This window comes from Pelodiscus sinensis, chromosome 8 (genome assembly GCF_049634645.1).
Source record: "Pelodiscus sinensis isolate JC-2024 chromosome 8, ASM4963464v1, whole genome shotgun sequence".
Classification (NCBI taxonomy): domain Eukaryota; kingdom Metazoa; phylum Chordata; order Testudines; family Trionychidae; genus Pelodiscus; species Pelodiscus sinensis.
The window spans coordinates 9,091,208-9,117,801 of NC_134718.1; the positions used below are offsets into that span (position 1 = coordinate 9,091,208).

Below are 26,594 nucleotides of genomic sequence, written 5' to 3' on the forward strand. Positions count from 1 at the left end.
TTTTGTCCCCACTCGCAGTGAAGAAACCACGGCATGCAGGGATTGGGTGACTTGACGTTCCAGCGGCAAATCAGCTCTGGAAATCACATTTGGAGCTTGTGCTTTTCAGTCGCAGGGTATAACTACTATAGGTAACATTCCCTTCATAGCTTATCGTGAGGAAACATCTGCACCTTTTATATAGATTTGATCGCTTATATCCCTCATGGTAGCAAACATAATGTCTTCCTTCCTTTTATCCTTAATAACTTTCAAACAAAGGTAGGTTTTGATTCTTTAGTGCAGGTGGTAGAGGGGTAGCTGGCAATTCTGCAAACCGCAAAATAACATATGGACGCAAATGTATGTTAATTGTCACCCTCTCTGCACTGTAGCAATCCTTGCCCTGTCCCTAGGCTCTGAATTTAGCTGATTAAATCACCAAGTGCACGCCATGCCGCTGACATGAAAACAATAATTAATAAGCAACCCCCTGTGTAACACGGCTCCTTTTTAACCGAGCAGTTAATAACATTACATGGCAAAAATTATCAAAACCAGACAGGTGTAAGGGGATTTTGCGCACCATTTTCTCGGTTCATCTATGCAGCCCATATCACTGTACTCCGTCTAAGATTTAGAAAGAGGCCATTTCAATAGGCAACTCCCTCTAGTGTTCCAGGGCCTTTGTCCCAATCCATGCCTTGTCATTTTGTTTTATGCCTCCCCTGCAGCAGTTTTGAAGGTATGCTTTCTTCTCCTTGCCAGTTGCCAACCATTTGCTGATTCTCATGATAAGGGTATTCTATTTGCATAACATAACTCAGGAACAATGTGTATTTTGAGGCTGACACTGACCAGAACCCAAGCAATGTTTATTCACACAGGATCTATTAGCGTCCCATAGGGCTCTGTAGTGCTGACAAGGAAGGGGTCTATTTTGAACTCTTTTTGGCAAGCTGAAGCTTTATATTTAAAAAGTTGAGGACTGGATTTACTTTGCTATTAACTATTTATACAATAGAATGTGGTTAAGGGGGATTTTCCAAATGAGGTGTGTCAAATAAACCGGAACTAAAAATCATAACCGTGTAATAAATTAGCCCCTACTTCCTCTCGCTTGCTTTCCCTTTACTAGTACTTGTGCAGAGGCATTGGTGCAGACCTGGGTTCGGATCCTGATCTGGGCATGCATCATTTTTTTTCTACCATTGCAGCACATTTGTTTAAACAACTTAATCGTAGCTGGGCAGGCGATGAAATTTTTGGATATAAAAAATACAAAAATAATAAAGCGCTGTAAAACTTAAAACAAAAATTCAGTTTTCTCCAAATTTCGGTTGTGCTGACGTGCCCCCCCCCCTCGACTTCTCTTGAGTACCCCTAAGGGTACTCGTGCCACTGGTTGAGAAACACTGCTCTATACCAACCAAATCTTCCTAGTGTGCATAATGTAGCTTTAGGCTAGCAAAACTGCTTTTGCCAGGATAGCTCCTTCTAGAAGCTTCCCTCCTCCACAGCCATAAAGACAATAAGCTGTACGTTTTCACTTGGGGGCTTTGCTGACACAGCTATGTCTGTCAGAGATCATGCCCCGATTGGCATAGCTATGCCAGCAAGAGGTGAGCTATAACACCAGCCAGTGACTTGCTTTGGGCAGATTCACTTAACCTCTATGTACCTCCCTTACCCAGGAGTACAATGGGGTTAATGATACTTAACTTTACTTCCCTCAGATAATGCAATGTAAGTGTTTGAAGTGCTGGGAGATCCTTAGACGGAAGGTGCTGGTTAAGTACTTGAGTGCTGGGTTTTTACTTTTGAATATTTATAACAGAGTCCACGGTGCCCTTAAACTTTAGTGTGAAGGTTGCGGGTTTGACGTCCCACATAAGAATTTTCCTTTTGCATGCTCTTTCTGTGCTTCGTAATGGCAACGGGGGGAGGCACAGATGCATCTGCAGAAGCAGCATCTGGGTTTTTGTTGACTTGGTGGACTTTAAATTAACCCATAGTATTAAAAATGGCATTTCCTTTAACCATGACTCCGTTCCCCCAGTAGTGACACGGTCCATATCCCCCTAAAAGGGGCTTAGATTATTTTCAAATGGCCCTTTGCCAAAACGAAATACAGTGAGGTGCGGCAGGGGGAAAATCCCCCTTGTATACATGTCATTAGAAAAGGAATAAATAGCGACGACTGCATCTCCCTTATTCGTCACATTTTATAAAACAGCCAGGAGATACAGTGATGATCTTCCCACTGGTCCGCACCGTAGATCAGCTGTCAAGTCATGCAATCTCAGCATCTCTCTAGGTGTCTGGTAGGTGAATGAGCTGTGAATGTGTGACTGTTCCTTTGCGGCAATATACCATGCTGTCTTTCTTGATTAATGTGCCCCCCCTCCCCCTTGAAGAAATGTGCAAGCCTATGAATTTTTAAGATTTAACTTCAGAATCAGTGCCTTGGCAGAGCTTGTCAGTATCTTCCTCCACTTTCCGAAATGGGTGGTGAACCCCCCCATCCTCCCCCGCCCCAATATGCGTGTTTGTTCACAACTCTGGTGTCTGCATTTTTATGCTGCAAAGTTCTTCCTCTTAAAGCTGCTTTCTGCAGTTTACATCCTGGCTCGGGGCAGGAGGCTTTAAAATCAAAGTCTGCGGCTTCTGTGTCTGGAGCAATTCTGCAGATATGAAGCATTTTACGTTGGCCGCCGAGACGCAAACAGAAGCAAATTAAGTGGTTAATAAAAAAAGAACAAAAATCCCTTCTGCTTTCCCTATAATCGCATGCAGGGTAACTGCTAAGAAAGGATACTTGAAGTTGTATTTATTATTGTTATTGGGGTATGATATTTCTTGGCAGAAATGATGGATGACAACTTAAATTTGTGTCCAGGGAATGAAGGTGAACTGTGACAGAGTTATTTATCTTGGGAATGGAGGTTAGGGTCAGACGAGGCTGGGTGCCTGAAGGCACAAGACATTGACAAATTCATCCTGCAGGCGCCATATCTGAAGCCTTTTGTTTTGGATCCTGGCTACTCACTAAGTGACCCCCATCCTTCATCCTGCCAGTATGTGAAGGATGTGTTGCCGTGCCAGCATTCCCCTGGCCACTAATTCTTGTCATTCACTCTCCTGACAGGCCCAAACCAAAACTGTTCCCACTCTTGAAAGGGAAGGTTAAAATATTTATTTCAGCTCATAATGGCCCCTCTGATTTAATGGAGTATCATTTTTCCTGTTGTCTTTGTCGTTTGCAGGTCACTAGAAGGACTAAAAACATTCAGTTGCCTAGAAGAGTTGATCTTGGACAACAATCTCCTCGGAAATGACCTTCGGTTACCCAGGTTACCTCACCTCCATACCTTAACGCTCAACAAGAACCAAATATCCTTTCAAAGAAATACCTGCAAAATGTCAAATGAGTTTTATGTGTCAGCCAAATTAAAGTATGTGAAATATAGCTCATGTGCAGACAAAGCAGCCTCTCTCTTGGCACCTGGAATACTTCACCGTAATTTATTATAGGTCATTCATAAATGAAATGCACCATTATATCTTCCTGTTGCTCCATTTTAGTATGAGATCTAAGTTATGGCTCTGAAGGAATCTTTTTTAATAGATAAAATAGAGAAAGAAAATAATGTCAGTGCTGCCAGCATGCAGCAGCAGCTCCCGTGTTTGCTTGGGGGTTTGTGGCAGGCTGACCTCTAGTGGAATCGAGCGTGCAGTGAAACAGCATAAACTTCTAATACTTTGGAGACTTCTTTTTAAGACAAAACCCTCCCTCAAATGGGATCTGCGTGTGCATTAGACAGTATGAACAGTTTGGTAGCGGCCGCGCATGTGCAGTTCTGAGTCAGTCACTGAATTTAGGACTTTCCCATTAGCTACCTCAAAAAACAAAAAAACTGCATGAACTCCAAACCACTGTCTAATTCAGTATGGCATGTTAGAATGGGCTTAAGTTCATCAGTAACCAGCAAAGCACTTGCACATGTGCTAGTCCCATTAGAAGCAATATTTTAGTGCCTGTCTTCATGCATGTAGGCATGCGCACACACTGTACCTCACCAGAGTTAGGGGTAATCAAACTGGGGCTGGAAGCCGTGGGCGGTGGGGTGAAGGTAAAGCTGGGGTGAGGCAAGTCCTCATCCTTGCCCCTTCTGCCCAGGCCCCGGTCCCCAAAGGAGCCAAGCTGTTGCTCCCCCACAGCACCACAGGCAGGGCGGGTGGAGTATGGCCTCAGCCTCCCCGGCTCCGGACCATGGGGAGGGAGGACGTAACATAGCCCCAGTCTCCCTGGCCCTGGAGCACAGGGAAGGCACGGGCACTCTGCTTCCAGAATGCCTCGAGTAGGTGTTTTGGGGGTGGAGTGTGTGTGGGGCCAGCCTGGTGGTTTGGGAAGGCAGGACCTCTTCCCACCTAGAGTACCAGACACCCATGCTGGAAGGTCTAATGTAGCCTGCAGCGTCCTGAAATTCAGACCCCCTTCCTCATAACAGAAAAATAAGGACAAAGCTGCTCAGGCTTTTAGAGTCCGTGTAAACAGAGAAGCAATTTAAGTCCTCTGTTAGGGCCCTAACATCAGCTGCAAATATTATAGCTGCACATGTTTACTGTTAACTTTTAAAATTTAAAAACATTGAAAATAGGTGAACAAAATTAGGTGGACCTCGAGGGCCAAGTAACTTGCCAGTGCTTTGTGTGTTGCAAAGATCACCTTTCCATTATGTTTCTGGTTAATGGCAGGGTTCTGAGGGTTGGATGTAAACAAACATTTTGGTTTCTTATTTGCTGTTTGAGGAAAACCATGATCAAGCACACTACGACACAGCACAAACCAATAAGTCCTCACTGATCCTATCCAGGGTACAAAACATTCCCCCAGTGTGTTGCTATTCAGGGTGTGTGTTGTGTTCCCCTGTTGCCAAGTGGAGGACACTCCTGACCTGAGACTAAACAGAATCAGACAAGGAAATACACCCTACCGTTGGTACAATTTGAAGAGGTTCTGTTGGAATTAAAACGATATTCCGTATATAGCACCAATCTGCTTGCCTTAGTCCAGCGAACAGTCCCACAAAGAAATTGTGAGTAAGACGAGCAAGCTTTGGTCCATGCAGCAAATTTTTTAAAATGCAGTTTTAATATTATGAAGACTAGTCCTGGTGTATCTCTGAGAACTCAGCTGTTCAGAGGGATAAGGAATTACATACACCAGCGTACATTCTTTGCAATGTGCTGCCAATAAGTTAACAAAGGGCTTACACAAAATTGTGAAGCAGCCTGAGTACAGTTGGGGCGGGGGGGGGGGGGGGGTGCAGAGAAGGGAAAAAATGCTCTTCAGCTGTATTTTTCAGTTCTGTAGATAGTTGATCTTTGGCCGGGAAGATCCGGGAGTATACCGAGGTGGGAGACCTCCCCTATGCTCCTCTTCAAGTTTAGCTGGCACATTTGAAGAATGAGAGTTCATGTGAGCCTCCTGCGGCACATTAGTTGGAACATCAAGTACTGGCTATTTGCAAGGGGGCCATGGGTATTTAATAGCATAATGAAAGGTGCACCAGAGGGGATCATATTGGACAACACGTTGGTGCTAGAAGTCAAAGTACAGTAGCATTGTGCAAAAGGGCATGACAGTGGGAAGACCTGTCTAGAATAAAACAGGAATCTGTCTCTTTCCAAAAGGAAAATACTCACAGTCCATTTGAGTTCTGAGATCACCTATGGTGCATGGAGGAGCAGGGAAGGAAATTTTAGTTTTTTAATGGTGGAAAATCTGTATAAGAAGCAGGTAGATTTGAAGTCTAAAAAATTTCCCACAGTCCTGTTCCTTACCAGTGATGAGAGCACTTTGGCGGCCATCTTGAAACTGCAAAGTAGTGCTGCTTCCATGTCCTGAGGAATGGTCAAGCTATTTGACAAGCAGGATCAGGGTATGCTCTCCAGACACAAGGGACTGAGCCCAGGGTTAGAAAAAATCCCTCCCCTTTTCTAGCCTTTGTCACATGAGCACAGGAAGAGAGACTTGAAACACGACCAGAAAGGTGAGCTCAGATCTATGCCCTTTGTATCTGTGAAAAACACCTGGGAATCTACCTCCACAGAGATGCCTGAATGCCCGTTAGGAAGATCACTTGCTTCCCCCAAAAATGCAGCGAGTTTGATCAGTCCTCAGGTAGCAGTCCCTGGGCCTATTAATCTACTGCCTCTCTTGTCATGCAGCTGTATGTAACACTAGGAAAGAACCATTTTCAGCACCCGTGTCAGCTGTCAGGGTTCTGTATCTCTGCCAGTCAGGCTTGAGTTCAGAACACAGAACAGCAATGGCAGTATTTGTGCTGACCGATGACCTCATATTGCACGCAGAGAGGGAGGATATCTACTGGGATATCGCTAGATATTTCTGTAGTTATCCCCCCCTCCCCCCCCTTGAATACCTAGTAGTGGGAAAGCAGTCAAGACCCTTCCTCACTGCATATAGGACATGCCTAGAACCACAGCCAGGAGTGTACTACCCAGTGGGGCCAGCGAGGCATGCAATAGCTCTGCTTGAGGTGGTGGACTAAGTGTAGCCAGGGGGAGCAAAGGCAGCAGGTTAGGCTACCTGGCTATTTTTAACCCACTGCACCTGACCGTCTGCCGCATTAGGAACCTTGCACCCAGCTGCCATATAGACACCACCTCTGAAGGAGAGGCAATGGGTGACTTCCCTTTTCTTACCACAGCATTTCTCCATGGAATCTCTCTCCTCATCCACAGCAAATTGAAGCAATCTCTGCCTCTGGTGGGAATATTGGGTAGCCCTGCCTCTTGCTTTTTGCAGTCCGTGGTAGCACTGTGGCCAAGCCAAGAAGGTGGGTGGAGAGGAGATTGTTGAGACAAAGGCAGAGCTGAGGCTGAGAGGGAAGAGAGAAGTGTTTTGGCACCACAGTACTGGCCTACACAGAGTCAAATTGGTTTGTAGCTTGGGAGTTTGCATTCCTCACGGCTTCTGGATGCTCAGATAGGTGCAACTTCCACGTATACCTTTCTCCATCTGCTCTTGGCAAGAAAACTGCAAGAAAAAGGCACTTGCTCCATCACTGTGGTCAGTGAGGTTGGGAGCAGCAATGGAGCACGGCCTGCCTCTGGAAGTAACCAGCAACAGTGTCCAGCGTGTTACATTTTTGGCAGCTTCAGTAGTTGGGCTGCTGCATTCTGGATCATTTGGGGGCGCTCCCTCATTTTAAGGTCAGTGCAGCCATTCCTAAATATAACGAGCTGTAGTCATCCTGACTGGTGATTGGAAAGACCAGGCATCTGTCTGGATGACTACAGCTCATTGTATTTGGGAATGGCTGCACTGACTTTAAAATGAGGGAGTGCCCCCAAATGATCCAGAATGCAGCAGCCCAACTACTGAAGCTGCTGAAAACGTAACACGCTGGACACTGTTGCTGGTTACTTCCAGAGGCAGGCCGTGCTCCATCGCTGCTCCCAACCCCACTGACCACAGTGATGGAGAACAGTTACACTGCCGTGGCAAGGAGGGATGAAGAATTGCCCCTGAAGTTGGAGGAGAGGAAGCTGGGGAGAACCCTGGGGCACTACTCCCAAAAGGAAACATTGGGTAGTATGGTCAGTGACCTCCTTCTGAGAAGGACAGAGGCATCCGTCTGTCTCCCTGGTGTGGCAAGCTGGGATATGTGCTTCCTGACAGGAACTTGTTATGGAGAGAGGGTTGAAGATCATGGCTCCCTATGACTACTACCTCAGGCTGTTCATCCACATGGGCCGGAATGTTACCATGAGGAAGTGGATAGAGAGCTCTGTGAGTAAGGGTGAGGGAGTTGAGGAATGCTGGGGGCAGTCTCTTTGGTCCTTCTGATCAAGGGTAGGGAGACCAATGCATCTTGGAGATGAATGCATAGTAGCCCGGATGGTGAGTTTCAGAAGGGCTTCTACTTTCTGGAGCACAGGTGATGTTCTGGGAAGAAAGACGGCTGAGCAGAGATGGCATCCACCTAGCAAGGAAGGGGAAGAGAATCTTTGGATTACTGACTGGCTAAATTATCAAAAGGTGGACAGTAAGCTAGGTTCTATGGAGGCAGGAAGAAAAAGCTCGCAGATAAGGCAAAATCATTGAGACCAGGGAGAAGAGTCAAAAGAAACATTGAAAACTGGGACAGCATGGGCAATTCTCAGGGTATGTCTAGACTGCATCCCTCTATCGGCAGAGGGATGCAGATTAGGTAGGTTGACATTGCAAATGAAGCGGGGATTTAAATATGCAAACACTTAATTTGCATAAAAAAGTCTGCCGTTTTTGCCGACTCAGCACTTTGTTGACAAAAAGCAGCAGTCTAGAGGGGGATCTGTTGAGAATGAAAGCCTTTTCCGACAGATCCCTTATGCCTCCTGCAAGGAGGTTTACAGGATCTGTCAAAAAAAAGGCTTTCTTTCTCAACAGATCCCCCTCTAGACTGCCACTTTTTGCCAACAAAGTGCAGAGTCGGCAAAAACGGTGACCATTTTTATGCAAATTAAGCACGGGATATTTAAATCCCCACTTCATTTGCAATGTCGACATGCCTAATCTGCATCCCTCTGCCGATAGAGGGATGCAGTCTAGACATACCCTCAGGGACCACAGAGAGACATAAAGGAGAAATCAAATCCATCTCTTAGATGTCTGTATAACTAATGCAAGAAATATGAGGAATACACAGGAAGAACTAGAAATTTTAATGAACAAACACAACTATGGCATATTATTCCGAGTACATATGAGTGTGATAGTGATATAAAAGGGTACCGTTGAGTTTCCTCAGGAAGGAAGGAAAGGCAGGTGAAAAAAGGGAGACGGTATTGCCTTGTATTTCAAACCTATGTACCCCTGTAGCGAGGTTGAGGTGGAAATAGGAGGTAGACTTGTTGAAAGTCTCTGGTTAAGGATAAAAGGGGCAAAAAAACCAAGATGCCATGATAATGGTCAACTAATTAAATGATCAAGAAAACAATATGAGGGAAATTTGAGAAAAATGGGTTTGTTTAGTCTGTGATGGAGAAGACCGAGGGGAGACAAAACAGTTTTCAAATCTCTAAGAGGTTGTTACAAGATGGGAGAAGTTCTTCTCCTTAATCTCTGAGGAGAAGATAAGAAGCAATGGGCTTAAATGACAACAAGGAGGTTTACTTCGGACATTAGGAAAAACTTCCTCACTCTGAGTGGTTACGCTGGAATCAATTGTCAAGGGAAATTATGGAATCTCCATCATTGAAAGATTTTAAGAACGGGTTAAACGATCGCCTGTCAGAGTGGTCTAGTTTATGTATAGCCATAAGTGCAAGGGACTGGACTATACCACCTGTTGAGGTCCTTTCCAGTCCTGTATTTCTGTGATTCTATGGAGAAAATCAAGATATCTGTCTCTATCTGTGAGATTCTCTTTTTAATAGACCAAGCTAACAAAAAGTATGCCTCTTATTCTGTGATTACAATATCCCTCCCTGGTTGTGTTCCATAGGGACAATTAAGCTGTCAGTTTCGGAGTTAAAACTTGAGAGATCAAGCTTTCTTGTCAGCTGTCTTAAATACTGTAGAACTGGTCACTTTCACAACTCTTGAATCCAACCCTTCCAGTAATCACACTAACAACTACTAAAGGGGAAAAAAAAGTAAGGGCGAAATAAAGTGAACGCTCTTACACTCTCTCTCTGTCAGGAGTGAAGTTTTGTCCACTTCTTGATCCTGTTCGATATGAGAGGTTCTTTCATACTATGGTGTTATGCACCAGAAAAGAAAATAGTCAAATTAGGTGAAAAAGAATATAAGCCCCTCTGGGGGTTTTTCCACGGCATATTGCACAGTCGTGTTAGTATGACAAAAGGAAATAGGAAGTAGGTTTTTTTTGGTTATGTCTAGTTTGTAAAAGGTAACCTTATTCTAAGAGTGCATGCAGCCTCAATTTTACCATCACTTCTCGTAAATAATTGTATGATGAATATTCTGCTTTTGTAATGTGTTGATTTTTATCAGTGAGGGAAAATCATCTAGTTATGTGCATGTGTGTTTATACAATGGGTGGGACACAATGTGTATCACATACTTTGTTTATGCCCCTCTATGCACAATGAGCAGATGCTAAAAGGCTCAGAGACATTACTCATTTTAGTGATATTTCCCCTTGTTTAAAATGGGGAACACTGCAGGAAGCAGGAATATCTTTAGATCTACCATAAACTTTAAAGTATGCCGTGCGTGTGCATGTGTGTTTCTATTGGGAAGTATACATGTATATAATGGGACAGGGTCAGAGCAGAAGGCTATAAAAAAGTAGTGGAGGGGAGGTGTATAAGCATCAGGCTGAGGAGATTTCTGTTCTCAGAGTAACAGGGAGGGGTTGGTTTAGAACCAGCAGAGGCAATTTGGGGCAGTGGAATGTTGTGGCTAATTGACCAGGCCTGCAGAGTCAGGCCAGGGTAGGCTAATCAGGGATAATTATGAAAAGCGGTTCAGACTGGCTATAAAAGAAGTTTGCCTCCAGTTGGTGTGGGCATGTATAGCTGAGCGGACTGAGGAAAGAGTTGCTGGGAGTAGGAAGAAAGGAGATGACAACTGAACAATAAGAGGACAAACTGGAGAGAGAAGGAAGGTGCCGGGTAAGGTGTTGAGAAGTAGCCCACGGTCTTGGAGCAGTATTATAACAGGTGTCGGGGTCTTGCATAGGCATCTACTATTACAGGGCCCTGGGCTGGAACTCAGAGTAGAGGGTGGGCCCAGATTCCCCTCAACACCCACATCCCCGTTTCCACTTGTGGAGAAGTTTATTCTCCATTCTTACCCTACGCTGGCCAATGATGGGAAGAGCTGAACAAATAGCAAACTAAAGCCCTGGGCATGGTATCTAAAACTATGGGCTGCTGTGAGTCTCTGAGGCAAGCAAATCCACCAGGAAGCGCAGGACCCACTGAGTTTTCATAGGGGCTTTGTCACAATAAGTCTATCGACAGTTGAGATCTAACCAGTTTGAATAAATAAAATAAAAGGACAGATTGCTCATTATTTGTAGTGGTGGGGATTTGTTTTTGGTAAGTGTCCTTAGAAATAACATAAATTATTGGTATGATTGATCTACCAATAAGGAGATGGGTCAGTACTTAGCTGAGCTATTTTAAAAACAGATTTTGAGTAATTGAGACAGCGGTGTTCGTATTTGTAGGCTACACACATGCAGTGGGGAGTCAAGTATCTAAACAGTCAAAAAGTACATACAAATAAAAAAATCGCCATCAGTCCAGCACTAGCATGTCTATGCTTTTTTAAAAAAGCAATCTCTAATAATGTCTATGGATTTAATGGTGGATTTACTTTTCACAGAGAGCAGGGCTAAAATTGTGGCCTTAAAGTGCTATAGAAGGATTTTGCAGCTCTTTGGTTCAGATCACATCATGATGACACCCTCTGGGCTGCAATAATAAACCACAATGGGGAAGCTGAGAATGGATTTTCATTCCCACCTCTGACTCTGCTTACTTTGTCTGTTCTCAGCACAGCCTGATAGATATTTTAATGCATTATTTTGGTGGCCTAGTGTTGATCTTTTATAATAAGCACATGATATGGCAATTAATGAAACAGTGCACTGAGCACCAGGAGCTATGATTCATCTCAGGGAAGCACTTAATCACTGGAGCGCCCCTACGTTACTTCAACATACTTTGCAAAGAATAATCGGTGACAGTAGATGGATGGGTCTCCTAGTTAAGGGAGGGAATCTGTACTTGTGATGGGCTAGTGGCTATTTTTCATTTGGGGGAGGGAGTTCAGTGGTTAAAGTCCTAGAGAGCAGAAGTTCAATTAATGAACTAAGGCATAATCATTTTAGAAATGACTTGGTCTCAGATGCTAACATGAATGATTCTGGCATTCAAATCTTACTATCTTATTCCACGCATTTCTTTTGAAGCACGACCAGCATATGTTGCTTGTTACTGTGCAAAAATCCACAAAGCCTTTTTTTCTCTATAAATAAATACTTTTTTATGAGTTTTCTTAGGCCAGGGAACTTGTCTTACTCCATGTTTCTGTAAAACACCATGGGGGGAAAAAAATGCAGTACTGCATACATTACTGTTTTAAAGAAAATAAATAAAAACAAATCTATAGGATACCATCGTGTAGTCTATTGGAACAGGGTAAATTAAAGACTGCTAATAATGTGTGTCTCAAAGTGGACTCCCCAATGCTGGAGGGGAGGGGGCCCTGAGCCTCGGGGGCTGCACCCAGGCAAACCAGGATGTGCATCCAGGCCCCAGAGCTTAGGTTCTCCACCCCTGCAGTAAAGAATGTGGTGAGATTTCACATAAAACTGGCTATCAACTGAGTTGGTGTGTGATTCCCTTCATGCTGGTCCAGATGTTCACATGCAAAATTAAAATCTCTAAATCATAGAAACATTATGACTGGACGAGATCTTGAGTGATCATCCAGTCCAACCCATGTCCTGAGGCAGGACCAAGTCTAGACCATATCTGGACCATACCTGGTAGCTATTAGGCTAGCCTGTTACTATCCTTTTTATACTAGTCCTTAACATATCTGAAGACTATTAGCAGGTTCCCCCCTTGGTAGTCTTTTCTCCAGACTGAACATGCCATGTTTGTGTTTTCCCTCATAGGTCAAGTTTTCTAAATCTTTTATAATTTTTTGTTGTACTCCTCTGGGCTCTCTCATATTTGTCTACACTGTTCTGAAGGTGTGATGCCCAGAATTGGACATAGCAGGGCTGAATAGAGTGGGAAAATTGCATTGTATGTGTTACATACAACACTCCTGCTAATGTACCCCCGATTTTTAGCCTTTTTTGCAACTCATTGCATTGTTGACTCCTCCTTTAATTTGTGAATCCCTGTTCTTTATAGCCATACTACTTTCTAGCTGTTTATTCCCCATTTTGTAGTTGTGCATTTGATATGTTTCCCATTTTTAGTGAAAGTCTTTAGTGACTCAAATCTTATTGATTTGAGACCGGTTCTCTAATTTGTTAAGATTGGAAGACAGGGCTCAAATTCAAAATAGTGTGCTGGCTACCTCCCTTCCCCACCACAGCTTGATGTCATCCACAGATTTTATAAACTTACTCCCAACTCCATTATCCAAGTCATTAATTAAAATATTGTAGATCTAGGATTAACCTCTTGGGATTCCACTAGATACACTTCCCCAGACTGACAATGAAGCATTGATAACTGCTCTTTGAATATGGTCTTTCAACAAGTTGTGCACCCTCTATATAATAATTGATTCTAGACTGCATTACTCTCCTTTGCTTATAAAACTGTCAGGCTATGTCTACACTGGCATGAATTTCCGGAACTGCTTAAAACGGAATACTATTCCGTTTTCAGTTTTTCCGGAAAAGGAGCGTCTACATTGGCAGGCTGCTTTTCCGGAAAAGCCCTTTTTCCGGAAAAGCATCTGTGGCCAATGTAGACACGCTTTTCTGGAAAAGAGCCCCAATCGCCATTTTCGCGCTTTTTCTGGAAAAGACTACTGGGCTGTCTACACTGGCCCTTTTCTGGAACAGTGTTCCGGAATAAGGACTTATGCCTGAGCGGGAGCAGAATAGTTTTTCCGGAATAGCGGCTGATTTTGTACAATAGAGCGTCGTTGCTTTTCCGGAAATTCAAGGGCCAGTGTAGACAGCTCACAGCTTATTCCGGAAAAGCGGCTGATTTTCCGAAATAAGTGGCCCAGTGTAGACACAGCCTCATGGTATGGTGTGAAAAGCCTTACTAAACTTGAGATATCACATCTACTGCTTACCCCCAACCACTCAGCCAGTAATTCTCTAAAAGAAGGCAATTAGGTCTGTTTGGCATAATTTGTTCTTGTCAAATCTATGCTGTAGGTTACTTATCAACCTATCATCATCTTAGTTGACTTCAACAAAGGAATAGTGTGATGGATGTGCTATGAAAGTAATGGTTTGTTTCCATGTGGGAAAAGTTTAAAGGCTCCAGAAATGGACAACCACTTTACCATACTGTAGCCATTGTTTTGTCAAAGTTTTCATGTTTTTGCAGTGAGTTACATGGAGAAGAAAAGAAAGGGGGAAAGAATGACACAACAGCCAAATCCTTTCAATCTATGCCAAATAATGAGCTTAAATGTTGCCCGATTTGTCTTTGTAACTATTAATTTGCATTTTTGTGAGGGCCAAAGTAAATTTTATGGTCAGTTATTGAAATGTATTTTTTAAATCAGTGGTGGTACAACTATAAATGCTTTCCTTTTTTGCATTAATGTCATTGAATCCTTAACCCACAGTTTTTGACACATAACAGATTTAGAACATCTGCTGGACCATTTGGTGGATGTGGTGCCTTCCTTGGAATACCTCAGTTTACTAGGAAACATGGCTTGCCCAAATGAACTGGTCAGCGAGGAAAAGGATGAGGATGACTACCAGAGGTACAGGTTAGTATCTTCGCTCCAAAATATAAGATGAATCCATTTCTAAATACTGTGTGTAGTCAGGTGGATAAAACCAGAGCATATTTTAAAAAAAAAAACCTTCCTATGCTCTTTAGAAGCCTCCCCCTCCTTCCGGTCCCCAAAGCAGGGAGCCACAGGGAGCAGCCAGCCATTTTGAGCAGCCTGGGGCTGTGGTGGGTAGGGAGCCACCTAGATAAGAACCTCCTGGCCACAGCCTGCCTCAGTCCCTCCCTCCTACCAGCTCCCTGCCCCATGTCACCAGCTCCTCCTGCCCCAGGTCAGCATCCAAACCCTCTGCACCCTCCTCCCCCAAGTCATAATTCCCTCCCATACCGTGAATCCTCTCCTATACATCTCTCCCAGGCTAGACTTTTTTCTCCTGCACCCATAATCCCTCCTGGACCCTCCACCCCAGTCCCCTGCTCAAGATCGCACCCCCCTCCTTCACCCAAACTCCCACTCAGGCCCCACACCTTCTCCCGCATCCCAGTCCCCTACCTCAAACTCCCTTCTGCACCCAACCGCTGTCTCCTCCATAGATGTGGCTCTTGATCACTTACCAAAATCTTGGTGTGGCTCCTCCCATCAAAAATTATTGCCCACCCCAGTGTAGTGCCTTAGTATTTGAATAATCCCATTGATTTCGGTGGAATTGCAGAAGGGGGGGCTCTGGTTCAGGAAACAACATATGCACGTGCTTAAGTCCCATTGAAGTCAAAGCAGTAAAGCACATGGGTGAAGTGAAACATGTTCTTTCTGGACTAGAGATGACCCTAATGGTGAGCTTACACACTCTCTCCAGTCCAGCCCAGAGTACAGATGGCAGCATCTGACCATTTGAAAACATTAGCTTATGGTAGACTTGCTTCTTTCAACATACTTGAGAAGAAGTACATTGGGAATACAGAGAAGACACCTCTTTAAATATCCCACTTCTCTGCTCAAAGACAGAGCAGTCCGTAGCGTCTCACCATGAGTCTGAAAATAAGCAAACTATCTGTGTGACATTGGAATGTGTTTTTCCCTGGGCAAAGCTAGACCAAAGGTAGTTTGGCAAGGACCACGAAACCATTTGGAAGTGGAAGCCTGGTAAAGTGTCCCCCCTTAAGGTTAGCCCTTCAGAAATATAGCTGGGAATTAGTTATATGCAAATAGGTTTATGGTTTTGAAGAGCAAAACCTAATATAAAGATTAATTGTCATTGGTGATCACAGTGATGGCATATAGATCCAAGACTCTGCGGAATGCCTGCTGAAGTGACATCATTCTTCATAGCTGTTGCCCTCCGGCAGTGAGACGCTATTATAATAAAATTCTATTTGATGTCATCTGCGCTTCTTTGCCCCAGTCAAATGTGATACAGGGTTTCAGACCAAGGATACTGGCATTTCCCACATTAGTCCTCTCTGTGTTAAACAAGAGCCAAAAAAGCATGGTCAGTATGCTGTCTACCTGAGTGAGAAACAGCTTTTTCTTCAGTACATTAGCAAATATATGTACTTATCAAATAAAACCAGGATTATCTCTTTACGCAGTCAAAAGTCTTATATAGAAGCTGTGAGGGATAGCTTAAAACGTGGAGCGGAAAGGATAGCAGGCCTGAAAGGAGGCTTATTTGGAAGGTGTGTGGATCAGAAGGAGTGGCTTATTGCTAATACTGTGGTTGGTTGAAATTTTACATGTGCAGTTGGGCAGCAACACAGCTCTCTTGGGTATGAACATGCTCTATTCAGTATCCCCAACTTCTGATGATAGTTTCCAGTGTATCTTTTGCCTAACGATGTTAACTTTTAACAATCCCGCGTTTGAATTCAGCCGAGCTGTGGCAATTTGGTTTTCACTAAGTAACGTGGCCTAGATTTTATAAAATATTTTCCCATCACTTTCACCCTGAAGTGGAAGGTATGTCTAATACCCGGCTTACAAAAAGCCTGATAGTGCTGTCTCTATGTAAATTTATGTGACATTTTCACCAGAGAATTGCTTAAAAATGAATGATATTTCTACAGTTTACTGTTTTTCACTTTAAGTACACTTTCTGACAATATGTCTCCTATTAATCATTTAAGCAAAAGTAGTACCTTAAAGGAGCCATTCAGAGGCAAGGACCCATGGTTCATTTAGTGCTGTCTGAAAAAAATCTTATTGATTGACAATCTCTGTGGTTATGTGATGTAATATTTATAATGTGTCACCCTGCCATACATCAAAACAAGGCATGTCTGTTGTTTCATTTCAGTGCAAAATGTTGATTTCTATGAGGTCAAGATAGTTTTAGGTCACACTGTGTCAAACCACTGTGTCAGAAATGTGAAGTGACTGGATTTATCTATCTGTTGATAACTGAAACATTTTATGCTCCCCCCCCTCCTCCTTCCAGATTTTTTTTTTAACTTTGGCTTCTATAAAAACAGTTTTAATTAACCAGTTTTAATGTGAATAGCCTACTCAGTAGTTAAAAAACCTATAGCCCTGCAACTTCCTGGTACTTTCCCATAAGCATTCATTATATCTCATAAACTATGCTTGTCTGCACGTCACTGTAATTTGATCTACAGAAGTGTTAGCTGAGGCTGCTCTGAAGTGTCATACTTTAACCGGCCCTTGTAAACCCGACTGGTGAGAGAACTAAAAAGTACATAGTTTATGTTAATGTAGTCCTGTTGGAAATGGGACTACAGCAGTGTGAACTAGTGACCTTTCAGTGCACATCAGCACAGTTTACAGAGCAGATGGAGCACAATATATTAGGCCATGCTTCTGGGGAGGAAGGGGGAAGACTAGAGTGTGTGCTAAGGGGCAGTTCTAAAGAACCTGGAGGCCCCGTCTGCCACACCCATTACTAGGGTGCCAGGTGTCCTGTATTGAACCGGTAAAAAAAAAAAATCAGAAAATACCAGACATCTAAAATATCTGGTATTTTCTGTTTTTTCTCTGAGACCCAGCTCGGGCGCCTGACAGAAGGCTACTTGGGATGTGCAGCACAGCTCGCGCTGGCTGGGGTGGAGGGAAGGGGGAGTTAAAGGGGACATGACTGCATTTTAGCCCTGCTCTTTTTTTTTTCTTTTATTTTTTTTCCCCCCAGCAACTTTTTCTGTGGCCTTTTTTGCTCAACAGAATTTTTTCCTGGTGTGGTTTTTTTTGGTTTTGTTTTTCTTTGGGAGTTTTTATTTTTCAGGTATTTTTTGTGAAACCATCTGGCAATCCTGTCGGCTACAGCGGTAGAGGCTGCGGTCAGAGCCTCAGGCCCTTTAGAATCACGACAGGAGCCCTGCAATGCACACGTGCACACACTAGTGGGCTCTGAAGGCTGTGTGGGCGGTGTTGTGGATTGGCTGCCCCCAGCCCGGCCCCTTTTACCTGTGGCCCCACCCCTTTTGGGAGTGTGGAGCTGTACCTCCCATATGTTGCCCAGGGGCCTGAAGATTTTGTCCGCTCCTCTGTGTTGGACCATTCTACAGTTCGTATCACCATAGTCATGTAGACAAGCCCTTTTAGTGCATACCTACACAGCAATTTGACACCTTGGACTGGCCTGGGCTGGCTGACTCAGGCTCAAGCAAAGAGGGTATTTAATTACAGTGTAGATGTTTGGGCTCAGGCTGCCACTCAAGTTCTGGTACGATTCCACCGCCCCAGGGCCTGGATCCCGGACTCTAGCCTGAGCCTGAATAGCCACGCTGCAGGAAAACACCACCACAGCCTACCAGCCCATTAGCCTGACCCCAAGTCAGCTAGCATGGCCTAGCCACAGGATTTTAACCACAAAATGGAGTGCACATTTGCTATTAGTATCAAAAGGTCTTAGCATGCATACTTATTATGGCTGCTATTGTGGGGAGAATATTGACTAGGTATCTATATAGGCAGGTGAGCGTTTCAAAGTGTTGATTTAAAGTGCTGCGGTTAGGACATACAAATTTGAAGGGAAACATCTTGCAAAATGCATAGCCTATTCACCTCCATTCCAGTCCATTGGCGTTTCAGGATATTTAGTTGAGACTCAGTGCCTCATAGAGTTGGGCCCTAATTTTTCAAAAAAAAGTTTGACACAACTTGTATGAAATTTAAAAAATAAAGCACTTCCCTCCACAGACACATTTGCACACATAGCAGAGCTTTTTTGTTTTGAAGTCAAACCTCTTGGTAGTCACAGCCTGAACAGTGCTGCAACCTGCAGATGGGTGAGAACCAGAAAGTAACTGGCTAGAAATCCAGGCTTTACGGTTTATTTTTGCTGAAACAAGCTGAATGGAAATGCAAAAACTAAACCAACCTAAACACTTGCTAAAAGCCTGACACCGTGGTGAAAAGTCAATTTTTTTTCAGCTTCTCAGTTGTTCTAATGATCTAAAGTTCTGTTAGTAGTACAAAATGAATTTTAATGCAATTTTTGAAGTCATTCTGTGTTTAAATACATATAGGATATTAGACATAATTTTACATCTACAATTATTCTTTCAGCAAGGCCCTGATCCTCTGATACTTGGTGGTGTTGAATGTGTGAAAAAAACTGTACTGTTTGTAATTTTTTTAATGTTTCTATTCAGTTTTTTTTTTTCAGAAGGGAAACCTCTCTCGCTCTCAACTAGCACCACTGAAAATTCTGTAACAGAGTTTTTGTGTTTGTGAATAGTGTGAATATGTTTAAAATGTGTTCTGTTTCCTTTTTGCGTAAAATGATGTAATTTAAAACGTTGGCCAACATTACATTTTTGTATGTTTTTTTTTCAAGACATATTTTCTCTAATGCTTTGAGGAGGGGGAAGAAAAGAAGTTCATGGGAATGTGCAGGATAACTGGGAGTTAAGACGTATATTAAAATATAGGGAAGGGAGGAAAACCAGAAAACATTCCAGTACAAAAAGGAAGCTGGGGGGGAATAAAGTGGCTTGAAAAACAGTGTGCATTCTAAATAACCTCATCTGCAATCTCTACTTTGAAGATTGCAAGAAAGCAAAGGTCATGACCCAGAGATCAAAGGAACAGAAGTCAACACAATAATTGCTGGTTGCTTCTCTTGTACCCACACTTGGTCTCTCCTGTGGGTGTATTGTTTGCAGTGAAAACTTCAAACATGTTGTTATTGAACTGTGAAGAGTCATCTGGGTCAAAACGTGTTACCAAGCATTGATAAATGCTGTAGGTGACCTCACCTATTTTCATTAAAGCGAGATAATTGTGAGGGGTGTGTGCCGTGTGTGAAGTTTTTAGTGCTTGTTCATTCTTCTTTGCTCCTTATTGACATTTCCTGGAATGGTTCATTCATTAATAGTGCTTGTTGACATGGAAACAAAGGCAAGTGGAAATAAATCCCCGAGTTTATTTTAAATTAGCTTTAAAAGTACAATATGCTATCTCTGGCAGAGAGGAGCAAATGGTGATAATCTTATAGAGTACTCTTAAGAAACAACCCTAAGAAAGGAAGTTTGTACATTTTATATGGGTTAGCTTGTTAAACTAAATCACTGCTCAAAATATTTACATGTGATCCTGCAAAATTCCAGCTCCTCTTGTGAGGTTTTTACCCTTCTTGTCAACTATACTAAGAACAGATGACCTTGTTGTTTTAATTATTTTATTTATTGTATAACTAATATTAAACTCCACGAATAGGCATTTCAGAAGGGGAGAGAGGAAACTTTGTTCCCTAAGGATAATGAACTGTTAACAGGTGCAATCAGGTGTAGGTTAACATTACTCATTTTAGTATTGATGATATTTTGCCTTTATTTACAAAAAAAAAAAAAAATAAAGGGAGAAAAAACAAGGGTTCTTGCCTTTCTCCTTTATTACAGGCTTAGTGCAACAGCTTTTCCTTCCATTATGTAAGCTCTGTATCCACTTCCCCTGTAATGTAAGAAGAGTGAAAGACCCCTTTCCTATTGGCAGTTTCATTGGCATTCTGAAGCTTTCTTTTTCGGTGTGGTGCAAGGGTGAATGTATTCTCTTTGAATGCCATAAAGTGCAGCATATTTTCCAAGTTGCATTTGCTTTATGATGGGAGATGATTGATCTGCATCCACATGAGACTAGATCAGGCCTGGGCAAAATACGGGCCAAATCTGGCCTGCCAAGCCACCGGATCTGGCCCACGGAGGCAGCGGGGAGCCCCAGGCCTGCTCTCCTGCTTGACCTGCAGCTCCGTGCGCCTTGCAGAATCACAGCTGCTGGGCTTCCTTTCTTTTTCAAAACTTGAGGGAAGGGAGGAAGTTTTAGGAGCCTCACCAGCCAACATGAGCTGCTTGTTTGAATAAAAGACAGCCAGGAAGAACTGTGCCCCCTCTCCTCGGCTTCCATTGAAGCACATGACCAGGCAGGGTGGCTGCCTGGGAAACTTTTTAATCTCTGTAAGCCTTACCTAGGCAGGCATGCTGGTTTGGCTGTTGGCTGTTAAGTCTCCTGGCCACAGCCTGCCTCTGGCACCCCAGCCCCTCCCTGCCCTAGCCCTCTGCCCCTCCACTGAACATCCCCAAACCCTCTGTCCCCCTCCTGCTGCCATACCTCCTTCTAGATCTGTCACCCCAATCTCCTGCCCCAAATCACAATCCTCTTCTGCCCTAGGTCATAACTGCCTCCTTCACCCAAACTCCTCGCAGACTCTAGTCTCCTTCCTGCACCCCAGTCCCTTACCCCAAGCTGCTCTCTGCACCGGGCCTCCATCCCAGACCCTGCATCTCCACCATTAATATCATGGAAGAGTGCGGCCCTCGACCACTTTTCCAATTATTAGAGTGGCCCCCTGTCAAATTATAATTATAATTATTGCCCACCCCTGGTCTAGGTACTATGACATTGTGTGACTTGTCGTCTTAGGGCTGCCTTGACTCTAGGACAGAGATTTCCTGGAATCGCCAAGAGTGCTAATGACTAGTGCGTTAATGCCTGGCACTTGAGTTGTGCCCCCATAATTAATGACACATGCCTCCAAATAATATAAAGGATAAACAGTCACCTTTTAGTTATTTAATGTAGCACATCATGGCCTGATTTGCTTCAGTGAGCTTTGGATCAGGACCCAGGTATTTCATGTATGTGTTCAAAACAACTTTCTTTCCCCTCCTGCCTAGCGCTTTTATGAAAACTTCTTGCCCAATTCCATTTGTGGCTGGCTTATTTGTCGTCTCCTGTCCTAGGATTTCGTGAGGGGTGGCTCTCGTCTGCAGTGAGCCTGCAAAACACAGGTTATATCTTTACAACAGGTAGAGTACTGGCACGACACGCCTGGCTACATGTTGTGATGACAGGCTACATCTTCCAGTGTCACTGCAGTGAGTAGCTATAAGGGGCAGTGAAAGGCTCTGGTAGCTTCTTCCTGTCAGAGTCTTTCTTTTGCTTCGAGAACCTTTCCCCCCTACCTCCCCTCAATGCTGCCTTTGTCTGTGGTGGGGTAAACTGCTGGTGGGACACTGTACTGATAAAAATACCCATGTAGATGTGGCAGGCACAGCTTGGGCATGTAGAGAGCTGTATATTATAGGTATCCTCTGGATTCAGGTGTCTAGGGCACTTTGCTGTACTCATCTAAGCCGTATCTCGTTGTCTACACTGCTGTTTATACCCATACTAGCTGGGAGTCCATGTCTGTACTCTGTTCCGCTGTAAGTGTAGACGTACCGTAAGGGAGTACATTTTAAAATAAGTTATGTAGTGCTTTCCACTTGCAAACTGCGTTCTAAACATTAATTAGTACCCAGAATATCCCTGCAAAGGAGCTGAGTGCCCCCTCCCCATTCTAAAAAATGATGAAAGAAATGACATAGAAGTCTGTGACCATAGCTGCTGGAACTAGAAGTGGAGGAGGGAGTGCCAAATCCCCTAGCTTGAAGTGGTTTTCATTTTATATATATATATATATATATATATATATATATATATATATATATATATATATATAGGCTTTACAGTTCAGTTCAATGGATCTCAGCACCCCCACTGTACAAATTGTTCCAGATCCTCTGTCTGTAATTTATCAGGGCTCCAGAGCATGTCCGTATTGGAAACCATATTATTTGTTTATTCAGTGTCTGCATATTATTCATATAAAACTGTAAGTGTGTGTGTGCAGATTTAGTATTCCAACTCACATTTGCCCCAGTCTGGGTTCAGTACTCGGACATCAACATCTCTCTCAAGTGTTGTATGGTGTCTGGCTTCCTCAACATTCAGTAATGGTGGCGGTGAAGTTGTATCACTGAATCACCAACCCATGCATCCCTTTGAAAATATCCCTTGAATGTCCTGACAGGTCTGTGTAAAAATTGTTAAAACAATCTTAATCACATGGAGCACTCATGAAATTGGTAAATGAATTGTTAATCCGTATTGTCATTTCCACTTATTTAAAGGCGAGATAACGTGAAATACGATACTGCAGGTTGTTCTCCCCTCCCCCCCCTTCCATCTACAGCTACGAGTGCTCTAGATTTCTTTTGTGTGTTGTTGGGTCCTCTTCCTTAGTTTATTTTCCTTTTGGGTGAAGGGGAGGTTTTGGACAAAGGAGGATGTTGGTTTCCTTGCATAGCCAGTTCCCTTTGTCCATCATGACCTGGAAGAGAGGCTTACAGGCAGAGATAAATGGGTCTTTACACACTTTCCAGGCATCCCCCTCTCCTGAGCTCACCGCTTTCCTCCTCATGACAGATAATAACCTTCTTCACATTGTTGCAAAGAGGGTGACCCCCACAACAGCTGTCCCGGGGCACATGCAGCAATGCAAACATTTAAAATAACCACCCCCTCCACCAAACTAAACCAAAACATTTTAACCTTAGACTGTAAAATTTTTTTTCATTCAGTGGTGTTCTTTTAACTGACAATTGTATAAGTCTAAAGCAGTTGCAATGTGTCATGCAATTTATAGATCCCAGTGCCTGCCATAAAGTGTTTTATGATAGCTGCACTCTGTGTTATTAGTAGCTGTCTTTTTCTGCAGCCATCGGTGTTTGATAATAGTCTTAAAACACCCAAAATTACTTACCTGCAAGCAACATTCCAGATAGTCCCTGCTGACAGTTTGAATAAGTTTAGTGCCCTTTTGTTGTACTTTACCTTCAAAACAAACTGATTGAACCATCAATAGCTCCTGGAAGCTGACAGAGGCATGTCATCTGGGCTAACCTTCTGATAGTAGGTTATCTGTGGGAGTTAACCTCCCTGCATTGTTAACTGAAATGTTTTATGTACTATGCAACTTTAGGATACTGCTGTGATAACCTTAGTAACTAAGTCATTCATCAGGGTAAGAAGATTTTGTGCAACAAATAGCCCTGGATAAAATTTACAAGGGTTGAATTGATATTGTAGTGTTCATTCCGTGGCTTTAGTAATCTTTTCTAGAATTTTTATGGCAAATTGGTGTTATGCTTAGGCTGAAGTTGTATCTTGAAATGAAGTATATTGCTTACTAAAATATACCCTGGCAGCCTTAGCCTTAAATGATTGTTTTATTAAAAACCAGTGTAATTATATCAGTAAAATTAAGGTGGAATTTAATTTTGGCTCTTTTTAAACGGCGTGATAATTACTCTACTCCTAATGATCGATAGCTTTTAAAATTCTGTTACAGATTTCCTTTGTCTTTTATCATCCCCTCAAGAACATCTGCCCCAGTAGGAACTCTGAAAATACTTCTGACACACAATGGGCTGTTTATTTTCTGATTTTTTTTTTGTTTTTTTGTTTTTAAGATAAGGCCCCAATTCTGTAATTTAAAAAAAAATAAAACAAAACAGGGATGAGAAAAGAAGAAAAATGCTCCCATAGAAACAACTCTGTTACAAGTTTAAGTTCTCTTAAAATGACAGAGACTGACGTTTAGGGCTGTAATCCAAAGTCAGCAAAAATGACAGGGCTGTCTTCATCTGTTGTCAGTTTTGTTGCTGCCTGCTTTTTGATGGCATCTTTCATTCCATCATTAAACATTTGCTGATTTTCTAATACTGATGTTTTCTTCACCTGAATATTCATCTTTTCTCACCCTACACTTAGTGGGTGTCTTTGCTCATTTGGAGTTTCACTCCTGACATATTATTTCCTTCTGCACTTGTCTTCATTTGAAAGAATCTGTTGTCATCGGAGCTTTTCCACCGGTAACACAAGATGGATGTATTCTCTTCCAGTGAAAGAAAAAGGGCAGCAGAATGTCAGAAAGGACTGGAAGGGCAGCTGGTGAAGTCGGGAGATGTTTGAGAGTAGAGCGGTATTTCTAACATCTAGCTAAACAGAACACATTGTCTGTCTCGGGACATGTTCTACTTAGCAAAGTTACTTCTCATCTTGCTTAGTTTATTATTATTATTTCACTGAATTACATAGTAAAATTGTAGACCGATTTAATGTGTATCAGTGATCATACTCAATTCACTTGTTTAAACATTTACGAGGCCATTGCCTCAGAGGAAAGGTGTACGTAGCTGAAAGTCTGCTTTTGTAGAAAGGTTAAATAATTAATAAAAACATGAATGTGATGTGCACAAACTCTGTTGCTCCCACAACAAATGCGGAATTGCTTTGAGGTAATCTTAGCATCCTAGAACCGCGAGGGTGAGAGAGGACAGCAAGGGTCATCTAGTCTTCCCCCCACACCATGACGTTGAGTCTAACCAATCGAAGGTAGATGGCTAGTCTGCCCCTTTTTGAAACCTCTGGTGAAGGAGGTTGCAGGACTGAAAAGTTCTTGAATATAACTCGACCCTTTTAAAATAATAAATCTGTTTTTCTCTTTAAAATACAGTCAGATGCATTGTGCAAGATTTTCGGGGGTGTCACTTCTGGCTATGTGTGAGTTCTTTCAAATGCCAGAGGGAGTCACTATGAATACCAGTTTGACTGACTGACTGACTGATTGGGTGTTTATGGGAAGCAGCTAGGCATGGGGAATATTATCAATCACCTTTCCACCCCCTGCCAGGAAAGAGCCTGGCACTTCCTCCCTTTGCAGAGTCTGTTTCCCATCTGTTTGACCAAATGTAAATAACAGGTACTTGAAGTAGTCAGATATTATCACTTTCTGTGCTTGTGTGTTTGGGTTTGGTTTTGATTCAATGCCAGGGTTTCTACTTCTCCATGTAAGAGCCCAATGGTACTTTTCAGGCAAAAGAAGCATTTGTCATCTGATGAAAACATGTGGTTACAGAGAACTAGCAATGGGTGTGGATAAAAACTTGCAGTCTGAACTCCTGTCCAAAATTTGTGTTCACACAAGCGGGTGCATGCATGCTTTGGAATCTGAACCAGTGTCTAAATTTCATGAATAGGGTCCATATTTGTAACAAGACAAAACCGGAACCATTGCTCCAAAACGTGGCTATGTCAAAATTCAAATCTTGAAGGTAGATCCAAATTTTATTAATCAGTACCATCTCCAGATAAAGGCTTGTTTTAATAAGACTCTTAAACACCCTTTGATACACAGCATACATCACTATGTACCTTGAATATTATTTGCAATGCAGCTGACTTTGTAGGGCAACGATGGGCAACATAGGCTAGTGAGTGGGCTGCATGAGTGGGCCACATGATGGTCATAGCCACGATGGTCTCCTTAGTGGGACACAAGATGGTCATAGCCACGATGGTCTCCCGGGACAGGTAGTTTCGCTATCTGCACTTGCGTACCTAGCATTTGTGGGGTGCGCTGATTGAACTATAGCAGCACTTTGATTGGATGCAAAGGGAGCACATGACTCACTCAGTCAATATTGTATGTAATCAGCATGCACGTCACTCCACCTAAACCTTGGTTTATGTCCATGTTCCTATAATAAAAGCCTACGTGGATGGAAACCAGTGGAATTTGGCTACCCTGTGCATGGGCAATGGTAAACAAAAGGTTTCACAGGACACACACGCAGAACTCTGATGGGCCTCAAGGTACCCTCCACTGCTCTAGGATGTGTGGTGGAAAGCTCAGCCCTGCTGTGGCTAATGATGATGATTGTTGCATTTGTAGCAAAAGTCAATAACAGTTTGAAGGCGAATTTGTGACTACGGGCCTAAGTATTACAGAACAGCATAGCAGGGGGAGATTTATTTTTTTCATGTAACTCCACCCCTAAATTTTCCAGCAGAGTATCAGATAACATTACACTTAACAAGTGTAAAAAAAAAAATGGAAGCAGTG

General features: G+C 43.0%; 1 protein-coding gene across 8 annotated transcripts in view; it reads left to right on the forward strand.

The window, feature by feature from the left end:
• LRMDA (leucine rich melanocyte differentiation associated) overlaps positions 1-26,594 on the forward strand; it is an 864,979-nt gene that overhangs the window by 476,369 nt on the left and 362,016 nt on the right. For all 8 annotated transcript variants that reach the window (XR_012905545.1, XR_012905546.1, XM_075934701.1 and 5 more), the window contains exons 3-4: positions 3,246-3,377; positions 14,318-14,452. Coding sequence is in view for 6 of the 8 variants with exons in the window: in XM_075934701.1 (XP_075790816.1) it covers positions 3,246-3,377; positions 14,318-14,452 (267 nt within the window). In the remaining 2 variants the exon portion in view is untranslated. The remainder of the gene's footprint in view (positions 1-3,245; positions 3,378-14,317; positions 14,453-26,594) is intronic.